General features: G+C 51.1%; 1 protein-coding gene across 3 annotated transcripts in view; it reads left to right on the forward strand.

Annotated features, from left to right (window-relative positions):
• The first annotated feature begins 1,812 nt into the window (after nucleotides 1-1,812).
• The window catches only part of RAB15 (RAB15, member RAS oncogene family), a 31,711-nt gene continuing 8,796 nt past the window's right edge, over nucleotides 1,813-24,727 (forward strand). The window contains exons 1-2 of one of the 3 annotated variants that reach the window (XM_058429634.1): nucleotides 5,927-5,943; nucleotides 6,438-6,585. In XM_058429634.1, coding sequence (XP_058285617.1) covers nucleotides 6,462-6,585 — 124 coding nt within the window. In that variant the 5' untranslated portion in view covers nucleotides 5,927-5,943; nucleotides 6,438-6,461. Of the gene's footprint in view, nucleotides 1,865-5,926; nucleotides 5,944-6,135; nucleotides 6,586-24,727 lie in introns of those variants that run through there. The other 2 variants (XM_058429635.1, XM_032179997.2) reach the window with 2 other exon arrangements.

Consider the following 24,727-nt stretch of genomic DNA (forward strand, 5'->3'; position numbering starts at 1 on the left):
CCACAAGTGATGCTGACTCACAGCTAGGGTTGGAGCCACATTGAAGCTTCTTTGTATGTGGTAGAAACATGAGCTGTCCACCAGAGACTGGCTCCTCTTCCACAGGGAGAGTTGCAGCTGGGAAGTGACTGCTCAGCAGTCTCCTTTGCATTTAGGCAGAGGCTTGTGAGTGGGTGCTGGCCAATAAAAAGTGGAAGACGTGATATCCACCACATCTAGACCTGACCCTTTAAAACCTTTCATGCGATCCTCTATTTCCTCGCCTCCCCTCTCTGCCAGCTGAAAGTCAATGCCTGGGGTAGCCCTCCATAATCAAAAGAACATCATGCCACATGTTCTAGAAGTTAAAAACCTCAGTTAACAAAGAGGTCTTTTTCAGTGTTTCACTCCACTGGACAAATGGTATCCCTTTGTAGATTCAAAATAATTTTCTGGACAGATTTTGTGACATCTTTCCAATGTATATTATTACTAGTCCTTTCAAACAATCTTTTTCAAGTCTGCTAATTTAGAACTACAGGGTCAACTCTCCCCCCTCCTGTTGACAGAGCCTTTCTTCCCCTGCTGTCTATAAGGCAGTCTTAGAGGGGTCTTAAGTGTATACTTAGGTGAAAAAGGAGACCCTGTAAATCCTGATATGTGAGAGACCTGGGGTATGGCATCTCCTTGCCTTTGGTTGGCAGGCACTCTCTCTGATCCTTCCTGCAAGGCAGATCTTATAAAGAACGTTGGCCGGGTGCGGTGGCTTATGCCTGTAATCCCAGCACTTTTGGAAGCTGAGGTGGGCGGATCATGAGGTCAGGAGATCGAGACCATCTAACACATCTAACACGGTGAAACCCCGTCTCTACTAAAAATACAAAAAAATTAGTCGGGCGTGTTGGCAGGTGCCTGTAGTCCCATCTACTCATAGTCCCAGCTACTCAGGAGGCTGAGGCAGGAGAATGGTGTGAACCCGAGAGGCGGAGCTTGCAGTGAGCTGAGATCGCACCACAGCACTCCAGCCTGGGTGACAGAGTGAGACCTTGTCTCAAAAAAAAAAAAAAGAGAGATTAGGACATTGATAGGCACAGGTGGAAGACCATGTGAACATGAAGACAGCCATCTACAGCCAAGGAGATACCTCATGAGAAACCAACCCTGCTGACACCTTCATCTCATATTTCTGACTGGCACAATTGTGGGAAATAAATTCCTGGTGTTTTTGTGTGTGTTTTTGTTTGTTTGTTTGTTTGTTTTGAGACAGAGTCTTGCTCTGTTGCCCAGGCTGGAGTGCAATGGCGTGATCTCGGCTCACTGCAACCTCTGCCTCCTGGGCTCAAGCAATTCTCCTGTCTCATCCTCCCAAGTAGCTGGGATTACAGGCATGGGCCACCATGCCTGGCTAATTTTTGTATTTTTAGTAGAGACGGGGTTTCACCATGTTGGCCAGGCTGGTCTCGAACTCCTGACCTCATGATCTGCCTGCCTTGGCCTCCCAAAGTGCTGGGATTACAGGCATGAGCCACCACGCCCAGCCAAATTCCTGTTGTTTAAGCCACCCAGTCTCTGGTACTTTGTTATGGCATCCCTAGAAAACTGATGCAGTCATGAAGGTGGTGGCCAGGACACTGAGGACAACCTGAGATGGTACTGTGGGTCATTTTGTGTCAACATCAATTACCGTCAGAATTGTTTCCTGTGGTTCCTAGCCCCCAAATGCACGTGTCTCTGATAATTTGCCTTCTCCCCTCTTTCCTTGTCATTTGAGTATCTTTCCTCCATTCTCTGTTTAGTCAGGGGAAAACAAAGAAAAAGCATGTGAACGGAGGACAGTACTGAGACCATGGTAGGGGGGATGTGTCCTGTTTCTTTCAATCACGAGGTAAGGAGGAAATCCTTCTGCACCGTGGGCACATCACTAACAGTCCCCCAGAGTAGGAAACACAGGGTAAGTCTAGAAGAGGCGGGCGTTTCACTAACGGGGAGCCCCATGGTCCAGCCGTGTTGAGTCTTGGTGATGGGCTGCCTATCGGTGCAACTCTCCAGCTGTTCAGCTGTTGCTATGGCGGGTCCCACAGTGGTGCCTTCGGGTGCATGCTCAGTGTGGCTGGGGTGGGGATGGGGGTGAACGGGGGCAGGCACTCGTCTCCCTGGTTAAAGAATCAGTATCACATAATTGAGAGACTGATTCTAGGAGGATTCTAGTGGAAAAGACGTTCAGCAACCATTCCTCAGATGTCTCCCAGTTCTACTGAAATGTGCCCCAGTCCAAGCTGACCACAAATGGGGAGGATGCCAAAATGTTCCACTGAGTGACTGAGGTAAGGGGATGGAATTTAGGTATTTCATTTACAAAGACCTGGTTAAAGTGAACTTTGTTGTCTCCACTAGTCTATATGGTTCTTTTTTTTTTTTTTTTTTTTTGAGACAGAATCTCATTCTGTCGCGCAGGCTGGAGTGCAGTGGCGCAATCTCAGCTCGCTCACTACAACCTCTGCTTCCTGGGTTCAAGTGATTCTCCTGCCTCAGCCTCCGGAGTAGCTGGGATTACAGGCATGCGCCACCACGCCAGCTAATTTTTGTATTTTTAGTAGAGATGGAGTTTTGCCATGTTGGCCAGGCTGTTCTTGAACTCCTGACCTCAGGTAAGCCACCCACCTCGGCTTCCCAAAGTGCTGGCATAAGCCACTGCGCCTGGCCATCTATATGATTCTTTTGCTAACATTGTCCCAAAATCTTAGGTCCTCCATCTCACAAAACACACACACAGACATATAGACACACACACAGAGAGATCTGTATGATGGCTCTGAAAGTGACTGAACCCAGATGAGGATGAGGATGAAGATGAATATTTGAAGCTTGGGTTTTGGTTTCTAAACTATTCCCCATCTCTCTCTCTTTTTTTTTTTTTTAGACAGAGCTTTGCTTGCTCTGTTGCCCAGGCTGGAGTGCAGTGGTGTGATCTCAGCTCACTGCAGTCTCCGCCTCCCAGGTTCAAGTGATTCTCCTGCCTCAGCCGCCTGAGTAGCTGGGATTACAGGCACGTGCCACCACGCTCAGCTAATTTTTGTATTTTTAGTATAGACAGGGTTCCATGTTGGTCAGGCTGGTCTCGAACTCCTGACCTTGTGATCTGCCCACCTTGGACTTTCAAAGTGCTGGGATTATAGGCGGGAGCCAGTGCGCCCGGCCTTTTCTTTTCTTTTTTTTGAGACAGAGTCTTGCTCCGTCGCCCAGGCTGGAGTGCAGTGGCACGATCTCGGCTCACTGCAACCTCCACTTCCCGGGTTCAAGCGATTCTCCTGCCTCAGCCTCCAGAGTAGCTGGGATAACAGGTGCCCGCCACTAGGCCTGGCTAATTTTTGTATTTCTAGTAGAGATGGGGTTTCACCATGTTGGCCAGGCTGGTCTCAAACTCCTGACCTCAGGTGATCTGCCCACCTCAGCCTCCCAAAGTGCTGGGATTACAGGGGTTAGCCACTGCGCCTAGCCATTTTTTTTTTTTTCTAAAGCAATGTAAGCTACTGAATTTGAGATCAGTCCAGTATGACTACATACACTCAATTTTTTATGAGTATGAACATTTATTTCTCTGGATTCCTTCAGCAAACCTCATTCTCTTTCTTGTCTTGCCTAGGGAAAGCCATTTCTTTCAAAGTGAAGTGAGGAATCCACGTCAGCTTGCATTTTCTTTCCTGTTTCCTCAGACAGAAGCAAGCAGAGAGCCACTAAAGGTCCCAATGAGGAGGTCTGCAGAGAGCTATTTACCATTACAGTGCCCATCAGTGGGAAGGCAGCTGCGGTGCCCAAAGGGGGTCAGGCTGGGTTGGATCTGTGCTCGGCACTCTGGTGGTGGTGGGAAGAAAATCACAGCAGGTGGGCCTCGGTTCCTAGAAAACATCCATGGCCATATCTGTGGGATATTCTTACCACCCGGGATGCACAGGGAAAACATTACAGGATGTTTTCTGCACCTCCGCTTTATTGAGTGCTGGGTCAAGCGTTGTGCTGTCCTTTCTTTTTTTTTTTTTTTTTTTTTTTTTTGACGTAGTCTCACTCTGTCAGCCAGGCTGGAGTGCAGTGGCGCGATCTCGGCTCACTGCAACCTCCGCCTCCCGGGTTCACGCCATTCTCCTGCCTCAGCCTCTCCGAGTAGCTGGGATTACAGGCGCCCGCCACCACGCCTGGCTGATTTTTTGTATTTTTAGTAGAGACGAGGTTTCACCATGTTAGCCAGGATGGTCTCCTGACCTCGTGATCCGCCCGCCTCGGCCTCCCAAAGTGCTGGGATTACAGGCGTGAGCTACCGCGCCGGTCTGTCCTTTCCATGCATTATCTTATTTCATCTTTCCAGCAATCCTATCAGGTAGTCACTCTAAATATCCTATTTTGAGATGAGGAAACGGAGGCACAGAGGGGTTCAGTAATGTGCTCAAGATTGCACAGCTGTTGAGTGGTGACACTGGGACTGGAACCCAAGTGTGCCTAACTCCAGAGCCCTACGCATGCACCTGAAACCCCATGTAAGCCCAATGTAGAGATGCGCACCTAGAAATAATGGAATCCACTACATCAGTTCCTTTAGCTTTCAGTGTAATCAGAGTAGCTAGCAGGCTCGGGATTTTCCCGCTTTTTTTTTTTTTTTTTTTTTTTTTGAGACGGAGTTTTGCTCTTGTTGCCCAGGCTGGAGTGCAATGGTGCAATCTCGGCTCACTGCAACCTTTGCCTCCCGGGTTCACGCCATTCTCCTGCCTCAGCCTCCTGAGTAGCTGGGATTACAGGCACCGGCCACCACGCCCAGCTAATTTTTTATATTTTTAGTAGAGATAGGGTTTCACCATGTTGGCCAGGCTGGTCTTGAACTTTTCCCCTCCTATTATAATTCAGACACTTAACCTGAAATATACCTTTTCAAATGAAGTAAATGGGCTTACCACTTTCCTTGACCTACTATTGAAAAATACATTCTCCATCCAATATTCAGCCTGAAAACAGGTATATATATATATATATATATATACTTCTCATTGCTTTTTTTTTTTTTTGAGACAAGGTCTCACTCTGTTGCGCAGGCTGGAGTGCAGTGTCATGATCTCGGCTCACTGCAACCTTCGCCTAATGGGTTCAAACAATCCTCCCAACTCAGCCTCTCAAGCCTGGGATTACAGGCGAGCTACCATGCCCGGCTAATTTTTTTATTTTTAGTAGAGACTAGGTTTCACTACATTGGCCAGGCTGGTCTCCAACTCCTGACCTCAAAGTGATCTGCCCGCCTCAGCCTCCCAAAGTACTGGGATTACAGGCATGAGCCAATGCACCTGGACTTTCATTGCTTTTTAAAGACCTAATAGGCTAGACTTTGCTCTCCCTCAATACTCGTTGGTAGGGATAGGCAATTCTCTTAACTCCAGAGAGCATTCGTTTGCCTCTTTCTGGTGCTAACACATTCAGTGGTAGGAAACTGGGTCTTGAACAAGGGCCATTCATTCTTTGGTGCCACTGGCTATACCACAGAGACATTTAGGGGTCTGAAACAATACATTGGTCACCTGGGCACCTATACTAAGCACCTTAGAGGGAAAACAGACTTTTGCCCGCACACCTCCAAAGGATTTTGCCCTTGGAGATGTTTTTATGATCATCTATCTTTCCACCCTGGTGGAGGACGTGAGTAGGCATTTTCCCCATTTAAAGAAAAAATGGGGACGGGGGAGGGCCGTGACGCAGTCACACAGGTAAGGGGCCGCCAGATGGCAGGGAGGGGGAATTCCACCCACATTCTCGGGGGCTCATGGAGACGGGTGTTCGAATCCAGATCCTGCTCAAGGCCTTCCTACCTCGGGTGAGCCCAGCTGAGGACCAGCCACTGGGGAGCCCGGCCAGGATCCTGCAGATGCAGGGTGCCACGGCGGGCGGAATTACCGGCGCCAGTCTTGGGGTGGTATATGGGGAGAAGTGGTGAGCCCGGAGAGCCAAGCATGGTAGAAGTGGGCTGGGTAGGGGCTCACCTCAACTCCCCCATTCGGAGCGTCTGCGGAAAAGCGAAAACGTTCCCCCGCCCCGGGCAGGAAGGGGTTGGGGGGGCGGCTGGCGCCCCGCCCCAGCGTCGCCCGCTCGTTGGGGTCCGGCTCTCCTGCGCGCGCTCCCCGCCCCCTCTCTCCGGGGCGGTGGCGGCGGTGGCGGCGGCGGCGCAGGGGAAGGGGCGGGCAGGGGCCGCCGCCGCTTTCTCCTCCCACCGCTGCGCGCCAGCCCGGCCGAGCCGAGCGGTCACCGCGCCGGGCTCCCGCCGCAGCCGCGCTTCCCGGCACCCAGCGAGCGAGTGGGCAGGCGGGAGGGCGAGGCCGCCGCGGGGGCCGGGCCCGGCGTCCTCCTCGCCGCCCGCAGCGTCCCCCGGCGGGCGCGGGCCGCGATGGCAGCGGCGGAGCAGGGCTGAACCCGCTGCCCGCCCGCAGCCCTCGGCCCCGCTGGCCCCAGCCATGGCGAAGCAGTACGATGTGCTGTTCCGGCTGCTGCTGATCGGGGACTCCGGGGTGGGCAAGACCTGCCTGCTGTGCCGCTTCACCGACAACGAGTTCCACTCCTCGCACATCTCCACCATCGGTAAGGGGCGGTGGCCCAGGGCGCCCCTCCCTCCCCGCCCGCGGCCCCTTTCCCCGCCGCCCCCGTCCCCAGCTGGGGAGGAATTGCCAGCCCCTCCGGCTGGAGGCGGTGGCGCGGGAGGCCGGAGTCCGTGATAAATCTCGGGGTGAGCATAGGTTTTGGCAAGTGAGGGTGTCCCTGCTGCCTGCCGTCCGGACCAGGGGTGGGGTCTCCCGCCTCTTGCCTGGGAGACTTCCCTCCCATCAAACCGAGAAACCAGGGGTGAGGGGAGCGGGTGTAGGCCTGGGTACCCCGAGCTGGGGTAGCGAGAATCGTAGCCGCTGGAATAACATCCCCACACCCCCAGGGGGAGGGGAAGTAAAGCTTGTGCTGGGGGAAAGGGGGTCTGGGTGGAGACCGGAGTCACTGAGGCACCCTTGGTTCTGTGGTGACCCAAGGTGGAGCCGGCGGTGGGTGAGGGGGCGAAGAGAGGTCCTGTACGGAGGGGCCGCAGGGATCGAGTTTCCAGGGCAGAGTTGGGAAGGTAAGCCACAAGGTGGGACACCTGGGGGAGGGCACAGATAGGGTGAGGAGCCCCTGCGCCTGGGAAGAGGAGGAGCCGAGACATCTGTTCTGAGGGAGGCTAGAGGTTGGAGGAGTGTCAGGAATACCTGCCCAGACCAAGGGGTCAGAAGGCAGGCAGGAGCCGCCTGAGGACATTTCTCATCTGGCATTGCTGGAGCCTGTGGTTAGAGGGATAAGGCCCGGTGGCATCCCGGACAGCACTATGATGGGGTCACTTATTCCAGGAATGGGTCCATGGCCTCCCCTCTGAGACAGTCTCTCACTCCTAGGCTGTGAGGGGCCCCTCCCCAAGAAGTCTGAGTAGAGGGAATTTCATCCTCAGCTGCTACCCGGGTCAGCCCTGGAGTAGCCTCTGCATTGCCTAGGCCCCTGGAAACACCTGCTAGCTAGCTGGTCATCCATTTGGAATGCTCTCCTAGAAGTCCCTGCTGCCATCAGGGACGGGAACCAGCTCTCAGCTTCCTCTTGAGGATTCATGTCCACGCCATCCCCCTTTCCCCCAACACACATTCCTTGCTGAGAGAGAAGTAGGAGCAGATAGATACAGCCAGGAGGAACAGAACCTTCTGGTTAAGAAGCCAGCTTTATTGTCCAAGAGACCTGAGACCTCACTTTGGGGCAAAGCAACCTTGAATATCGCCTAAACTTCTGAGCTTTATTTAGTTTCTCATCTGTAGAATGGGTATAATAATTGCACCTACCTCCCAAGTTGTTGTCAAGATTAAATGAGATAATGATTGTTAAGTGCTTAGCACAGCCAGACACATGGTGAAACTTGATAAATGCTGATTGTTCTTACTGCTATTGCCATTATCATTGCGCTTTTTGGGTCTCCTCTCTTTGTTTCACTAACTTGAAGGGTGAAACAACAGGACTTGGGGTCAGGGAACAGAACTTGTCCATCTTTCTCAGAGGAGCTGTAAGGCCAACTCTTAGGAAACCCAGGAGCTTGGACTGAGCCATGGTTTGGATGAGAGACATTGCAGAAAGAAGGGGAGCCTACAGACACTAAGGCTTTGTGCCTGCCGGGAGGACTCGGGGAAGAGGCAGGTGCAGGAGAAAGGCATGGGTGTGATGGAGGGAGTGGCAGAGGAACCAGATGGTGTATGAGGACAGGTTGTGGGCTCAGGGACAAAGGGCGGTGGGTTATCCCTTAAGGAAACTAGGAGTGGCTATTTTTGGGAGAGGCCTGGTGCTTGGGACTACTGAGCTATCTCCAGAGAGCTGTGGGCTGCCTGGGAGGCCCTGGCTTTGGCCTGAAGAGCTGTTGTTTGCACCTGCTCCCCTAGTCACATTCCAAGTCCTACGGGTGACCTGGACTTTTCCCTTTGAGGGATTCATTCAACCATCTCATTTCAGAAGCTCTGGGACTCCTGCTTAGTGCTGTGGGAGGCAGGCTCCCCTGGGAGACACATACCCTTTTTTTTGAGGGCACCCCTGTTTCTAAAATACCAGGATGGCCCTCTGAGGCTCGTGCTCTCCTTAAACAGAGTCCATTGCCTCACACCTCTAATCATCCACCCTTCTCCTTGTCCCTTCCCCTTGTAATCTCTCTTCTTAGACACCTTCTGCTAATAGGTGAACACTAAATAGGTCACAGGGACTTCCTGAAACCCTCCAGGGCAGACACTTTGGGCACATAGGTGAATCAGTGAACTGAGTAGGGTGTCTCTGCAGCACTGTCTCCCCTCAAGGCCCTTGGTATATTGGCCTAAAACCTAAAGATGGCTCCCAGATTTCTTCCTCCACTTCTGACGGCCGGGTTCCCCTTTCTACAGGACACAGAGGATTCTCTAGGGTCCCCCTTTCCACAGGACACAGAGGACTCTTTAGGAGTTTGGATTCCATGGAATAGAAAGAAACCTGTCTTTTTTCACATCAGCCTTTTAAAATCTGCCCCACTGGGTATCTTAAATGCTTTCTTATTTAAAGCTTATTAAGGGACTTGGGATTCTCCCTTATCTTGGGCGTGTTTTTCAGCATTAACTAAAACTTAAACGAAAGAGTTGGATGGTCAAGAAAAGCTTTTTCCTTAAGTGATAGGGACAGTTCCTCAAGGAGGTAGAAGGGGCAGCCAGGAGACAAATCAAGGAGCCAACGAAATGAGTGCTACCAAGTCATAGTCATTCGCTTATTTTTAAAAAATGCGTGTCCTGTATGCCAGGCTCTGCACTGAGACCGAGAGATTCCGAGATGAATAATACCCACAGTCACTGTGCTCAAATTGTGCACGATCTAAAACACATTACATGACCATGCTGGGCACTGATTGAGGCACCTTTCCCAGGGGCTTTTTTTGTGAATTAAGAAAACAAAGTAATTCACCAGTTACTGCCAAGACAGTTTGGCTTCTTGGCTCATGTGGATATCCCCTAGGCCGGTACTTTTGTGATTTACTGTGTACTCCACTTTAACGGCCTGCGATCTTCTAGAGAAGAACCTGCCAGGGAGCAGTGAGAGGCCTCCCTGGTAGACTGAGACACTGACTGTCCCTCCCCCTATCCTTTTTGTTTTTCTGGCCAGCAGGCCAGCAGGTGGCCCTGCCGCTGGCTCTGCCACAGGCATTTCCTTCCTGTGCAGCTGTGCTGGCCTGGCTGGGGGTTGGTGCAAAGGGGTCCCCGAAATACTGTCTTAAACAAATTAATTGAGCATTCACTACCAAGCTCTGTGCTAGGCATTTTAGAGACATTGCAGTCTACGTTTTCTGCCCACAGAAGCCCATAACCTAGATGGGGAGGCAAGACATAGGCAAAAACAAAAAAAAAGAGCTAGTGCCAAAATGAGATATCTGAAAGTACTTGGTGAATCACTCTTCAGATGTAAAGGATGGATTATGATCATTACGGTAACTCTTAATGAAGGTCTCACAGTGGGTATCAGAAGCTAAATTATGATGCAAGATGTGCCATGAGGCAGCCGGAGAATGGCGATGGATGGGATGGGTGAGTGCTATTCCCACGACTCCATGCTGTTGGAGGCTAGGGAAGAGAGAGGTCCCTGTGGACTAGAACCGGCAGGGAAGGCTGAAGCTAGGCCTCAGTTCCTGCAGCAGAAGGGAGCAGATGGAGTAACATGAGCAGAGATAACAGAGGTGGGATTGAGTGGGTGTCCCTAGGGCTCTAGGCAGTTTAGATGCAACAGAAGGGATTCTTCAGAAAAGCAAGAACATTCTTCTATTTCTCTCTCTGTCTCCCAAACTATAAGTGCCTTGATGGTGCGACCAAATCTTATTACTCTTTGTTTTCATAGTTCCTAGTACAGGGCCAGGCAGATCTCAATGCCTGTTGTTAAATTAATGAATGCATGCAGGGACCAGTTGGCAGAGGGCATTGAGGGCCTGGCTAAGGAGGTGGAACATGAGCTTTAGCAATGGTAGGAGGGGTTTTGAGTAGGGTACTAATGAGGTTGGCTGGAAGAAGGGGTTAAGACTTGAAGCGGCCGGGCGCGGTGGCTCAAGCCTGTAATCCCAGCACTTTGGGAGGCCGAGGCGGGCGGATCACGAGGTCAGGAGATCGAGACCATCCTGGCTAACACGGTGAAACCCCGTCTCTACTAAAAATACAAAAAATTAGCCGGGTGTGTTGGCGGGCGCCTGTAGTCCCAGCTACTCGAGAGGCTGAGGCAGGAGAATGGCGTGAACCCGGGAGGCGGAGCTTGCAGTGAGCCGAGATCGCGCCACTGCACTCCAGCCTGGGGCGCACAGAGCAAGACTCCGTCTCAAAAAAAAAAAAAAAAAAAAAGACTTGAAGCAGGGAGACTAGTCAGGGGCTGCAGTAGTATCTGGGCATGAAGGAACCCTCTGAATGGACCCTCACCCCCAGTGGTACCAACACCAACTTCCGCACAGTCACCTGTTCTAGTTTCCCTCCAGAATGAGGAGTGGTTCAAGCCAATCAACCTGGCAACTTCTGAAAGAATCTTATAGGACCTGTGCCATGACCAGGTAGGGAGAAGATGTCATACATGGACATCTATGTTCAGGGGACCTTTGAGGACCTTTCTGCATGGTGGCCAGGAGTGAGAAGATGTAAACCGTGAATGGAAACTGAAGAGACTGCTCAGGAGTTGTTGGTTTTCTTTTCTTTTCTTTTCTTTTTTGAGACTAGGTTTCACTCTGTCACCCAGTCTGGAGTGTGGTGGTGGCACAATCACGGCTCACTGCAGCCTCGATCTCCTAAACTCAATCCTCCCGCCTCAGCCTCTCGAGTAGCTGGGACTACAGGCGCATGCCACCGCATTCAGCTAATGTTTGTATGTTTTGTAGAGATGGGGTTTCACTATGTTGACCAGGCTGGTCTCAAACTCCTGAACTCATGATCCACCAGCCTCAGCCTTCCAAAATGCTGGGATTATAGGCGTGAGCTACCTCACTCCCTCAGGAGTTGGTTTTCTCCCTCCCATCCTTAGTCTTCCCTGAGTAGACCTGTCACCTAGTCCCTGGACCTTTTGTTTTGAAAGCCACCCTCCAGGCTGCACTCCTTCTGGGTGAGGAGGAGGGTGATCTGGTTGGACGGGTTGGGCTGCTGTGGCTTCAGGGCACTTTCTCAGGCTGGGCTGCTGCTGCTATGTCACCTTTCTCAGGGAGTTCTGTTGGGACTGGCTTGGCTGCCTGGGGCAAGGGCTTGTGACTGAGGAGGGGAGAGGGTGAGGGAGGGGGTGGGGCTAGATCCAAGCCTGGAACAGGGTGACCTAACAGACATTGGGGCCTGTGCTTAGACACTAAGATCCTGGGGTTTGCAGGTTTCTAGACTGAGAGCAGCTGGGGGCAAATGCAGTGTGACGTTGTAAGAGGGTCAGGGCTGGGTCTGTGTCAGCCTTCAGGCAGCCTGAGACCAGTCTCTACCTACTCTGTTCCCCGGTACCTAGAAAGGAAGGGAAGGTGAGAAGCAATGAGCAGAATGGAAAGAGCCCAGATTTTTTTTTTTTTTTTTTTTTGAGACAGAGTCTTGCTCTTGCCCAGGCTGGAGTGCAGTGGCTCAATGTCAGCTCACTGCAAGCTCCGCCTCCCGGGTTCACGCCATTCTCCTGCCTCAGCCTCCTGAGTAGCTGGGATTACAGGTGCCCGCCACCACGCCCGGCTGATTTTTTTGTATTTTTAGTAGAGACAGGGTTTCACTGTGTTAGCCAGGATAGTCTCGATCTCCTGACCTTGTGATCCGCCCGCCTCGGCCTCCCAAAGTGCTGGGATTACAGGCGTGAGCCACCGTGCTGCAGTTCCCCTTTTGTAACAAAGGAGAGAGTACTGTTGACCCTCTTCCTAGGAACTGTGAGTTTGACTGAACTGTGTCCTGCCATAGGATCTTTGCTGCTTCCTCTGCCTGATTCTTTGGATCTCCCTACTGGTACCTTCTTGTCATTTAGGTCTCAGCTCACATGTTACCTCCTTTAAAATGTCTTCTCTGGCCAGCCAGTCTAAATTTGCTTGTGCTTGGGGTCTCCTCACTCTCTACTAGAGCTCTCTACTAGAGCCCAGATTAACATGCACATTTCCCATGGCCTTACTGGCCCTGTGACCTTCAGACACTTTGGTGACATCTTTGTGCTTCGTTTCTGCATCTTTAAATTGAAGATGGTAACAGAGTCTTTCTTAAAGGTTGTTGTGAAGATTATAGAGCCTAGTGCATACAAAGCACTTGGCAGAGCCCTCGATAAAATAATAGCTGCTATCATTATATTATCATTATTATTTTATTTATTTATTTATTTATTTATTTATTTATTTATTTGAGACCGAGTATCGCTCTGTCGCCCAGGCTGGAGTGCAGTGGCACAATCTCGGCTCACTGCAACCTCCGCCTCCCGGGTTTAAGTGATTCTCCTGCCTCAGCCTCCTGAGTAGCTGGGATTACAGGCGCCCGCCACCACGCCCGGCTATTATTATTATTCCTAACTATAAGAATGTTGTAGAGATGAATACACTGTCAGTGCGCTAGGAGGTCATCCTGTGTATCCATCACTTGTGCACTCAGTAATTCAGGCGCTATTTACTGAACACCAACTACATGCCAGGTGCCATGCTAAGATTTGGGGATACAGTGGTGACCAAAACAGACAGAAACCAAGAAGCTGGCCTACATTCCAGGGGAGTGCATAGGAAGCTGTGTTTCATTTCAGTTTCTGCTCTAGTACCCCCCTTCCCCTGGCAGTGCCAGGGTCTGAGAAGGAAGAGTGAGGTGGTGAGGAGGTGTGAAGCAGTGGGGTGACCTGAGAGGAGAGGATGGGGTGGCCTTGCTTCAAGGCTTGAGCCCCTGCCAGGTGTCGCTCTGCCTCGGGCCTCTGTTTCTCCTGCTGACACAGGCACAGACCTGGTCTCCCACCCCTTCCCCAAGGACATGACCTTGGGAAGGAACATATCTGAAGCCCGCAGAGGGTTTCCGCTGCTCTGCATCTGTGCCACGTTCACAGATCCGCAGATGCACCCACAGCTGGGAGCACCGGTTCCTCCCGCCTCCCTGCACTCCGTGGTTTCCGTTCCTTCCTCCTCCTCCTTCCTTCTTCCCGCTCCCCAGACAGGCTAGTGATGAGCTTTATAACATGAAAGCTGATATTTGGCCATTATCCTTCTACCCTGATTGCCAGCTCTTCTCAGAGTGCCTTCTTCTGTAATCCAATCTTTGCACCGGTTTCCCTGTGAAACTGCCAGTTTTCTGTATAGGCTTCTGCCCTCCCTTTGGCTCTTCTCTCTGGTCAGTGAGCTTTGTCAAGGGGAACACAGGGCTTCCTGGACACGTAATTCCTCCCACTGAGGAGGAGGGGGCTAATCATCATCCCTGTTTTATTTTATTTTATTTTATTTTTTTGAGATGAAGTCTAGCTCTGTCGCCCAGGCTGGAGTGCAACGGCTTGATCTCGGCTCACTGCAACTTCTGTCTCCCAGGTTCAAGCGATTCTTCTGCCTCAGCCTCCTGAGCAGCTGGGATTACAGGCGTGCACCAGCACACCCGGCTAATTTTTTGTATTTTTAGTAGAGACAGGGTTTCACCACGTTGGCCAGGCTGGTCTCAAACTCCTGACCTCAGGTGATCCACCTACCTCGGCCTCCCAAAGTGCTGGGATTACAGGAGTGAGCCACCATGCCCGGCCGACCCCATCTCTTAAAAAAAAAAAAACAAACAAAAAAAAAAAACTTTTTAAATTAACTGGTCACAGTGGCATGTGCCTGTAGTCCTAACTACTCAGGAGGCTGAAGTGGAAGGATTGCTGGAGCCCAAGAGTTGGAGGCCACAGTGAGCTGTGATCACATCACTGTACTCCAGCCTGGGTGACAGAGTGAGACCCTGTCTCAGGAAAAAAAAAAAAAAAATTACTGAGAACTCTGTGACCATGGCACCATGAACTATAGAAAGGGCTAACAGATGGCTTTAAAATGTGGGTTATGGCCAGGTGCGGTGGCTCACACCTGTAATCCCAGCACTTTGGAAGGCCAAGGTGAGTAGATCACAAGGTCAGGAGTTTGAGACCAGCCCGGCCAGTGTAGTGAAACCTCATCTCTACTAAAAATACAAAAAATTAGCCGCGTGTTGTGGCAGGTGCCTGTAATCCTAGCTACTCGGGAGGCTGAGGCAGGAGAATTGCTTGAACCTGGGAGGTGGAGGTTGCCACAAGCTGAGATCGTGCCACTGCACTCCAGCCTGGGCGACAGAGCAAGACTGTCTCAAAAACAAAAAAAAAGTGGGTTATTTTCTTTTCTTTTCTTTTGAAACGGAGTCTTGCTCTGTCACCAGGCTGGAATGCAGTGGAGATCTTGGCTCACTGCAACCTCCGCCTCCCAGGTTCAAGTGATTCCCCTGCCTCAGCCTCCCGAGTAGCTGGGACTACAGGCGCACACCACCACGCCCGGCTAAGTTTTTGTATTTTAGCACAGACGGGGTTTCACCATGTTGGCCAGGATGGTCTCGATCTCCTGACCTCGTGATCCACCCACCTCGGTCTCCCAAAGTGCTGGGATTACAGGCGTAAGCCACCGCGCCCAGCCTAAAAGTGGATTATTTTCTAATTGCTCTTCTCTGATTAAGATTTTCTCTTTGCCCATCTTTTCTCTAGATATGTACTGACTTCATTCACCCATTTATTCATCTCACTGGCTCATTCATTTTTGCTTTCATTTACTCAACTTTGTTGAATAATATTTAGTGATCTACCTGCTGCCAGGCGGTGAGAGTATGAAATGAACAGGATGCTGCTTTGCCTTCTGGGAGCTTACAGTGTAGCTGGGAACCAGACATCCAAACAAGCAGAATATTATGCAAAAGAAACGTCAGGATGCTTTGGAATCACAGAGGCGTGAGAAATCCCTCCCAGGGAGGCTGGTGAAGGCTTTGAAGAGGAAGTGACATTTGAGTGGAGTCTTGAAGACTAGGCAGGATTCTCCAGGGTCCCTGGGTGTGGGGGAAGCACACGTCCTTTTCCCTGTAGGAGGTGCTGTGGAGAACACCTCCAGTGGGGCTGTTACTCTTCAGCCTTGCTGGTGCTAGCTGGAGTGGCCACACCATGGTTATACCAGCTGAAGTTCAAGAAACTCCTTGCTAGGAGATTGCTTTGCTGGCTCTGGGTGAGGGCAGGTGCATCTGGAAGCCCCCTTCTTTCTAAGATGTTTGCTCCTGAGTCTCCATGTCCCAGTCTTTTCTTCCCTAAACATTTTGCTACCAGTCAGCACAGCCCTGCCTGAGAAGGAGGCTGGAGGAGTGAGTAGTCAGTAGCCTGGTGGGTCTTGGCTGCCTCTGTGGTGCCCGCTGGCCTAAGTAGCAGGCTTAGGGAGGCGAGACCCAGTTCCAGGAGCTGCCAATGGGGAGTGAGACGGGGTGGCTGGAGCACACTGCACGTGTCACCAAGGCTCTAGGGAGGTCTGTGCACAAAGCAGTGGGAGAAGCAAAGGGAAGACCCAGCCTGGTCAACATGGCAAAACCCCATCTCCACTAAAAATACAAAAATTATCTGGGCGTGGTAGAGCGTGCCTGTAGTCCAGCTAACTTGGGAGGCTGAGGCAGGAGAATCACTTTAACACAGGAGGTGGAGGTTGCAGTGAGCCGAGATCGTACCACTGCACTCTAGCCTGGGTGACAGAGTGAGACCCTGTCTCAAAAAAAAAAAAAAAAAAGTGGGGGAAGGGGAACACTGATCCTGATTATCTACTCCACATACTTACTATATACCTACTACCTACACAGGGACAGTGGGCTTTACGCACGCCATTTATTCAGTGTATAGAGATCTCAGCATCACATAGGAGCAGGGAGTTCTGAAGTTGGCCTTGCTGGCGTTTGAGAAGTTTCTTGGTGCATTCTTCAGGTTCACGCCTCCAGACAAGTGTAAGTGCTATTGAATGCTGACTATGTTCCAGGAACTAAACCAGATGCTAGAAGACACGCGGTAAACAGTACAGATGCAGGTGCACATGTGGGGGTCGGCACAAGACCTGAGAGAAGGGAGGGGTCTTGCTGCAGTTCCCCTTTTGTAACAAAGGAGAGAGTACTGTTGACCCTCTTCCTAGGAACTGTGAGTTTGACTGAACTGTGTCCTGCCATAGGATCTTTGCTGCTTCCTCTGCCTGATTCTTTGGATCTCCCTGCTGGTACCTTCTTGTCATTTAGGTCTCAGCTCACATGTTACCTCCTTTAAAATGTCTTCTCTGGCCAGCCAGTCTAAATTTGCTTGTGCTTGGGGTCTCCTCACTCTCTACTTTATCCCACAGTTGCTTCTTATCACATATGGCTCTCTGAAGTTAGGTATTCATTACTTATATCTGTCTTCCCCACTAGAATTAAGCTCTGAAGACAAGGATCTTTCTGTGCTGTGCATAGCTTATCTTCTAGTACCTCGCTTAGTTCCTGGCACATTGTAAGCATTCAATAACAGTTTGAATGAATGAATTAACAAATGAAAGAATGAATGAATGCATTTTCCTAGAGGACTTCTGTTCTTCCCTGAGGGAAGTTATAGGTAGTATTGGTTTCTTGGGACTGTTTTTTGTTTGTTTGTTTTGTTTTGTTTTGTTTTTTGAGACAGAGTCTCACTGTATCCCCCAGGCTGGAGTGCAGTGGCACAATCTTGGCTCACTGCAACTTCCGCCTCCCAGGTTCAAGCGATTCTCATGCCTCAGCCTCCCAACTAGCTGGGATTCCAGGGGCCTGCCACCACCACCGGCTAATTTTTGTATTTTTAGTAGAGACGAGGTTTCACCTTGTTGGCCAGGCTGGTCTTGAACTCTTGACCTCAGGTGACCTGCCTGCCTCGGCCTCCCAAAGTGCTGGGATTACAGGCATGAGCCACCACACCCGGCCTGTTTTTTGTTTTGTTTTGTTTTTTTTTAAGACAGAGTCTTGCACTGTCTCCCAGACTGGAGTGCAGTGGTGTGATCTCAGCTCATTGCAGCCTCAACCTCCTGGCCTCAGGTCCAAGTGATCCTCTTACCTCAGTCGTCTGAGTAGCTGGGCCCACTGGTGTATACCACCACACCTGGCTAATTTTTTAATTTTTTGCAGAGACATGTTCTCACTGTGTTGCCCAGACTGATCTTGAACTCCTTGGGTTCGAGTGATCCTCACACTTTGGCCTCCCAAAGTGCTGGGTTTACAGGTGTGAGCCACCATGCCTGGGCTTGAGACTCTTAAGATGATGAGGCTGGAGGGAGTGGATGGCCCCACTGCTTGAGCCCTAGAGATTCCTTACTCCAGAGTGCCCTGGCTGCAGAGGTGGCCCTGGAGGGTCACTCCAGCAACCTGGCTGAGCTGATGGGCATCATCTGATACCAGCTCGGACCCTGAACAACAGGCAACATGGACCTTAGTCTAAGGCACTGACCCCTCATCTCTGCATATACCAAAGAAGATGAGATTTGGGTGAGGACACAGCCAAACCATATCAGCTCCCAGGATCCCTGTGTGAATGGGGTCTTTTTTGGGGTTTTAGGGTTGCACAGGGTGACCTCTTTAGAGGTGACCTCCTGCCACAACCCACAGGAGGTGCACATGGCCCGCACATGCTGGTTTCCTGCAGTGGGAGGGGCTGGGGCACTGCTGGGACCTGTGCTTGGTAACCGGAGCTGGCCTGGCCCCAGGGATTGGGTGTCTGCCTTGGGTTTCAGGTGTATTAGGTTGTTCCTCGTTGTGGAGTCTCATTACTAATGAAAAGCTCAGGTTGCACTGCTGGTCCTTTCGGCTGTGGTTGATCCTGGTGATAACATTTGGCACCCAGAGGCAGCCCTGTTTCCACTAAAGCATGCAGTGCCTGGGTGGCAGGCAGGCAAGCTGGCACCTGCCCTTAACCCATGAGGTGCTGGCTCGCTAGTAGGCACACCCTACCTGTGCCAGAATTTAGGTTGTAGCCAGACTCTAGGAGCCATCTGGGCCCCACAGGGGCGGCATTTCCTCTTTTTGTTGAAACATTCCAGCCAAGTGCTGGCTTGGCCTTCATCTCTCTGTCGCACTCTTCTTCCTCTCCCCAACATAAGCCTCTTTCTACATCCTAGAGCTCTTTCCATTCCCCCTCCTGCAGCTCTGGGCTCGCTAATCTCATCCTTCCCTAAGGGAGCTTGACGGCTGCTTCTGCTAACATTTAATAAAGCCTGCGTGCCAGACCCTGTGTTATGGATTTTACACCTTATCTTACAATCTTAAAAAAATAAAATTCTCTGAGAATTCTCTGTCACCCCCACTTTACAGGTGAGGAAACTGAGGCAAAGATAGGCTAACTGGCTTCCCCAACACCATGCAGGTAATTAGTGATAAAGGCAGGGTTGGAACCAAACTTGACCTCCCAGTTGTGCTCTTAAGGGCCAGAACACTCTGTGTCTTGAGCCATACTTCCTCCATGTTTTCTAGGGCTTTCTAGGGAGGCAGACAGTGACGGGAAGGAGTGTTCTTTGGTGTGGATGTGCCCTGCCTGCTCCTTTCTGTAAGCATCACAGCACCTCCACTGCTGTACTGGGGAGGCACCAAGTTCTTCCCTGTTTGCCAACCCACGGCGAGCTAGCTTAGGAGCCACGTGAGTGCCAGGTGTCTCCCCTGCTGCATCCCTCTATTCTGCCCCTGCCCCCGGTGCCCAGAGGAGGGCCCTGCCTGTCTTCCCAGTTCTCCAACAGCAATGCTGTCCCAGCACCCTTGGGCTCCAGTTGTGGCCTGGCAGCTGCTGGGGCAGAGGCCACACAGCCAGAGTCACAGCAGGAAGAGGATGGGGCCCAGGGCTGCCTCAGGCCATGGCTGCATGGCACCATCACTTGATTGAGGAGCTTTTCTTGCCAATGTCTGTGAGGCATCAGGTGGCAAGACACGTCCCCCTGCTCTTAAGCCTCAGGCATGCAGCCCTTCTTATGCTCTCTGGGGTGAGGGGAGATCCCCCTCATGGAATTGCTTTTTTTTTTTTTTTGAGACAGGGTCCTGCTCTGTCAGTCAGGCTGGAGTGCAGCCTCAACCTCCCAGACTCAAGTGATCCTCCTGCCTCAGCCTCCCGAGTAGCTGGGACCACAGGTGGACACCATCACACCTGGTTTTTTTTTTGTTTTTTTTTTTTTCTAGAGATGGGGTCTCACTTTCTTGCTCAGTCTGGTCTCGAACTCCTGGGCTCAAGCAGTCCTCCCACCTTGTCTTCCCAAAGTGTTTGGATTACAGGTGTGAGCCACTGTGCTTGGCCTATTTATTTATTTAGAGTTTGTTTTGGAATTGCTTCTTTATGCCTGGCACTATGCTGGCACTATGTGGCAGAGATTTAAAAAACAAGCAAACAAAACAAATGCTTTGTCAACCACAAAATGTATTCTCTGCCCCTTAGGTTCTTTTTGTGTAGTTGAGGCTAGAAGACAAAAATAGGGGGCAGTAAGGAGCAGGGAGCAATGGTTTAGGGGGTCTTCCTTACAGCCCCCTTGTTGAAGCATCTGGCTCACTAGCTTGGGGGAGCCATTAGGCAGCAGTGGCCAATCCTGAGGCACTCTCAGGTGTCACTAAGAAAAGGGGCATGTGCTCTATGGATACCCATGGGCTGAACTTGGAGTCTGGTCTGGACCCATGGCTGTGCTAGGATCCACCGTCCCTAAGCCCCAACTGCGGTCAGCATGTTCATCATCCTTAGGCCTCTCCGCTTCTTTCTGCATGTTTGTCTGCCTCATGCCCTGCTCATTACCAACTGGTCAGTCCCCTCTGCCCTGCCTGGAGTGAGCTGGTTTGATTGGCTTAGCTAAGCTCCCTCACCTCTGCTGGCCAGGTCACCCTGTGGGTCACCAGTAAACCTGCTGATGGTCCAGTCTGAACCTGCTTCTCCACAAAGAACATGTTGCACCCAGCCCTGCTTCTCTGAGCAGAGGTTTGGGGCTGAGCTGTTCTAGCCAGAAAGGGACACAGGGTGTGGCAGGCACTATGATGGGCATATCTAATGTGCTGGGAAAAACAATCAGCTGCTCTCCATGCTTTGGGCACCTGGTTGGGAGAGGGCCCGTCTGTCTGACTTTCTCCTCCTGGGGCTCCCAGCGTCTCTGAGAACCTCTACCCAGAGCTGTGTAGAAGTGGTTTGCTTGTTTCTTAACACTTCTGTGCCCTATTTCTTTCTGTACCCAAGAAAGGAAGTAGACTGTTTTGTAGGGACACTGTCAGGGTGATGAATCTGGACTTACTGGAATCATGAACCATGCCAAGGAGGAAGGAGAAAATAGGCTATGGTGGGTGTCTTAGTTAGGGCTGGCTACTGTAACAAAATGCCTTTAGCTGAGTAATTAAAAGCAAGAGAAATGTATTGCTCAGAGTTTGGGAGGCTGGGAAGTCCAAGATCAGGGTGCCAGCAGATTCAGCGTCTGGTGAAGGCTGATGCTCTGTGACAAAGGTGGCACCTTCTAGCTCCGTCCTCACATGGCAGAAGAGGGAACGAGCTCCCTCCGGCCTCCTTTCTAAGGGCATTAGTCCCACGCATGAGGGCTCTAACATCACGACTGAGTCACCTCCCAAAGGCCTCCCCTCCCACCAGCACTGCACTGGGGATTAAATTTCAATATGGGAATTTTGGAGGAACACAGACCTTCAGACCATAGCAGCGGGCTTCTCCTCATGTGCCCCCTGCCTCACTTCTAGATGCCGCATAATGTCAGTGAAACCCCGTCTCTACTAAAAATACAAAAAATTAGCTGGATGTGGTGGCACGTGCCTGTAATCCCAGCTACTCGGGAGGCTGAGGCAGGAGAATTGCTTGAACCCAGGAGGCAGAGGTTGCAGTGACCTGAGATCGTGCCACTGCACTCCAGCCTGGGTGACAGAGCAAGACTCCGTCAAGAAAAAGGAGAAAAGGCATCGGGTATGCCAGGGCGTGTGGGAAAAGGCATCGGGTATGCCAGGGCGTGTGGGAAAAGGCATCGGGTATGCCAGGGCGTGTGGGAAAAGGTGGTAAGATTCCTCAGCCTCCCAGGGTTGGGAAGCCTCTGGCCGAGTGAAGGATACCCTGGGTGGGTTTTAAGACACCAGCTTTCCAGTCCAGCTCAGCTGTGGGATGTGGGAACATGAATCAGTTACTTGGCTTCCCTGTGGCTCACGATGATAATACCTACTCCTGCCTACTTCATGGGACCCGCATAAGAGCTGAGGGATTCCATAGCTCAGGGGTGTGCTATAAAGACAAGCACTGTGCATCTGGGTGTGGTTCTGAAACTTTCTTGTGCAGAAGAGTGAGTAGAGCTGGGCGAGCCCTGAGAATGTGCATTTCTCACACACTCTGATGCTGCTGATGCTCTAGTCCCTTGGCTGGCAAGGGTAGCTGGATAGCAGGGGCCGGCACTCTGTAATGCCTTCCACTTCAGGGTTCTCTGGGCTGGTTTTCCTGACTCCCCAGGAAGCCTTTATTCAGCAGAGGGAAGGTAGGAGTGAGAGGACTACGCTGTCAGTGCTTCACATACATCGTTTGATTTCTCCCACCACAGCTCTTAGGAGGGAAGTGGTATTCTCCTTCTACACTTAAGAAAATCGGCCTGGTGCGGAGGCTCATGCCTGTAATGCCAGCACTGTGGGAAGCTGAGGCGAGAGGATCACTGGAGCCCAGGAGTTCAAGACTAGTCTAGGCAATATAGGGAGATCTCATCTATACAAAAAAAAAAAAATTAGCTGGGCATGGTGGTGCACGCTTGTAGTCCCAGCTACCTACCCAGAGGCTGAGATGGGAGGATCACTTGAGTCCTGGAGGATCGAGGCGGCAGTGAGCTATGATTGCACCGCTACACTCCATCCCTGGCAACAGAGTGAGACTCCGTCTCAAAAATAAACAAACAAATAAATAAATAAATAAATTGAAGCTAGGAGAAGTTAAGACTTGCCTGAAGTTACACAGCAAGTGCCAGAACCAGGATTTGGACCAGGTCTTTTCTGACTCCAGGCCAATGGATGTTTCTTCCATGCATATATAGCTCTTGAACCTTCTTCTATCTAATATCACCCACAGTGCTGTTAAAAATACAGATTTCTGGGCCTCACCCTCAAATTATGATTCAGTAGGTCTAGTCAAGGTCATTGTTTTTGTCTTTGTTTTTGTTTTTGTTTTAAGTCACCCCAGGTGATTCTAAAGCCGAAGCTCTGCAAAGCACACCTTGAGAAACAGAGAACTCTTGTGCTGGCTCTCTTGACACTTCAGGTGCAAAACTTTTGTCCTAATGTAGTTCTCAAACTTACGCATGTGTGAGAATCACCGGGAGAGCTTATTGAAACTGATTGCGGGGCCCCATACCTAGAGGGCCTGATTCTACAGGTCTGAGGTAAGGCCCAAGAATTTGCATTTTGTTTTCTTTTCTTTTCTCTTTTTTTTTTTTTTTTTTTTTGAGATGAAGTCTCACCCTGTCGCCCAGACTGGAGTGCAGTGGCGTGATCTCAGCTCACTGCAGCCTCTGCCTCCCGGGTTAAAGCGATTCTCCTGTCTGTCTCAGCCCCACACCCCAAACCCACTCCTGAGTAGCTGGGATTACAGGTGCCTGCCACCATAACCAGCTAATTTTTGTATTTTTAGTAGAGACGGGGGGGGGGGTTCGCCGTGTTGGCCAGGCTAGTCTCAAACTCCTGACCTCAGGCGATCCACTTGCTTCAGCCTCCCAAGGTCTTGGGATTACTGGCGTGAGCCACTGCGTGCGGCCAGAATTTGCATTTCTAACAAGTCCCAGGTGATGCTGATGCTGAGGGTCCGGGGACACGCTTTGAGAACAGCTTGTTATTCAGACGATATGTGGACAGTAGAGTCATCTTCACCTGGGAGCTTCCTGCAGCATCTTAGGCCTTGCCCCACACCTACCGGATCAGAATCTGCATTTTAACTCAATCCCCGCGTGATTCTCATGTACCTGGAAGTTTGAGAAATGTGACCTTAGAGGAGCCAGAATGTGAAACCACTGGAGGCAGAGATAGATGGAGATTATCTCTTCTTCCCACGGATACTAAAGATGCAACAAAAAGGGCTGACTCTCTGGGTGTGCACCCAGGTGGGGTTGATGAGGACTGAAAAGAGGCGAGATGTGGATAGAGGACTCTTCCCTGAGGGAAGGCAGAGAGAACATAAGAAAATCTGAAGAAAGGAGGTGGCTTCAGAGGAAAGGCATTCATCGGGGCCATAAAACAGTGGAGAAGGTATCCTGCTGAGAGCACAGGGGTGGGGAGGGGGTGCCCTGGAGCTGAAGCCTTCAGTGGGAGGACAGTGATAGGTGAACACACATGTGAATAAACAGTTTGCTAAGCAGCTGTGAGGGCTGGCCAAGGCGAGAAAGCATCCGTCTGCAGAGGCCTCAATAAGGCCAGTGTGTTGACTTTGTCCTGTGGTGTGCTCAGCAGTGGAAAAAACCAACAGCTATGCAGGGAGAGGGAAGGAGCCACGATGGGCACGGGTTACTGGGGCCAGGGCTTGACTGGTGGGTGGACACAGAGGAAGGCCCAGGCTGTGTGGGAACAGAGCGCAGAAGCAATAGATTCCTCTTGAAGATCCTTGGGCTGTTAACCTTTTTTAAATTTAAGAGAGGTTGTGTGGGCGGGGAGGGAGGAAGGAAAATCCTTCAGAAGACATAGACTTACTCTGTTTCTTCCATCATATTGAATAAATATGGATAGCCAAAAGGTGAATAAAACACATGTTCCCAGGTGGCCAGTGAGACCTAGGTTGCAAGACGGTGGGGTGTGGGTGAGGCCGGGGAGTGCTGCAAGCCCCAGAATCCCCCAGCCTTGGTCCCCCGCCACATAGCTAAGAAGTGAGGGAGGAGGTGAGAAGGAGTCACTGCCCAGCCTCACTTCCAGTGGAGTACGCTGTCTCCTTGTCAGTTCTGTCTCTGGGGACAGTTGCCTGCTTTCACCTCTCCCTCCATCCCCTCTTCTCTCACAGGGAAAAATTCACCTTAATATTGGAAGTTCCTCTCCTAGCAAAGTCCTTCTCAAGCACCCACAGGCAAACAGGAAACTAAGCAGAGTTAGGGCTTCCATGCCTAGCCAACTACACGACTCTCCTCTCGCTTCCCTAAAAACCAGCGCAAGGGGCAGCGTGGGTTCCGGCATAGATGGACCTGTGTTGGAATCTCTGCACGTGCTGTGCTGACCCTGGCTAGCAGTTGACCTCTCTGAGCCTTTGTTTCCTTTCCACTAGACTC

This window comes from Hylobates moloch, unplaced genomic scaffold (assembly GCF_009828535.3).
Source record: "Hylobates moloch isolate HMO894 unplaced genomic scaffold, HMol_V3 SCAFFOLD_16, whole genome shotgun sequence".
NCBI classification, from domain to species: Eukaryota; Metazoa; Chordata; class Mammalia; order Primates; family Hylobatidae; genus Hylobates; species Hylobates moloch.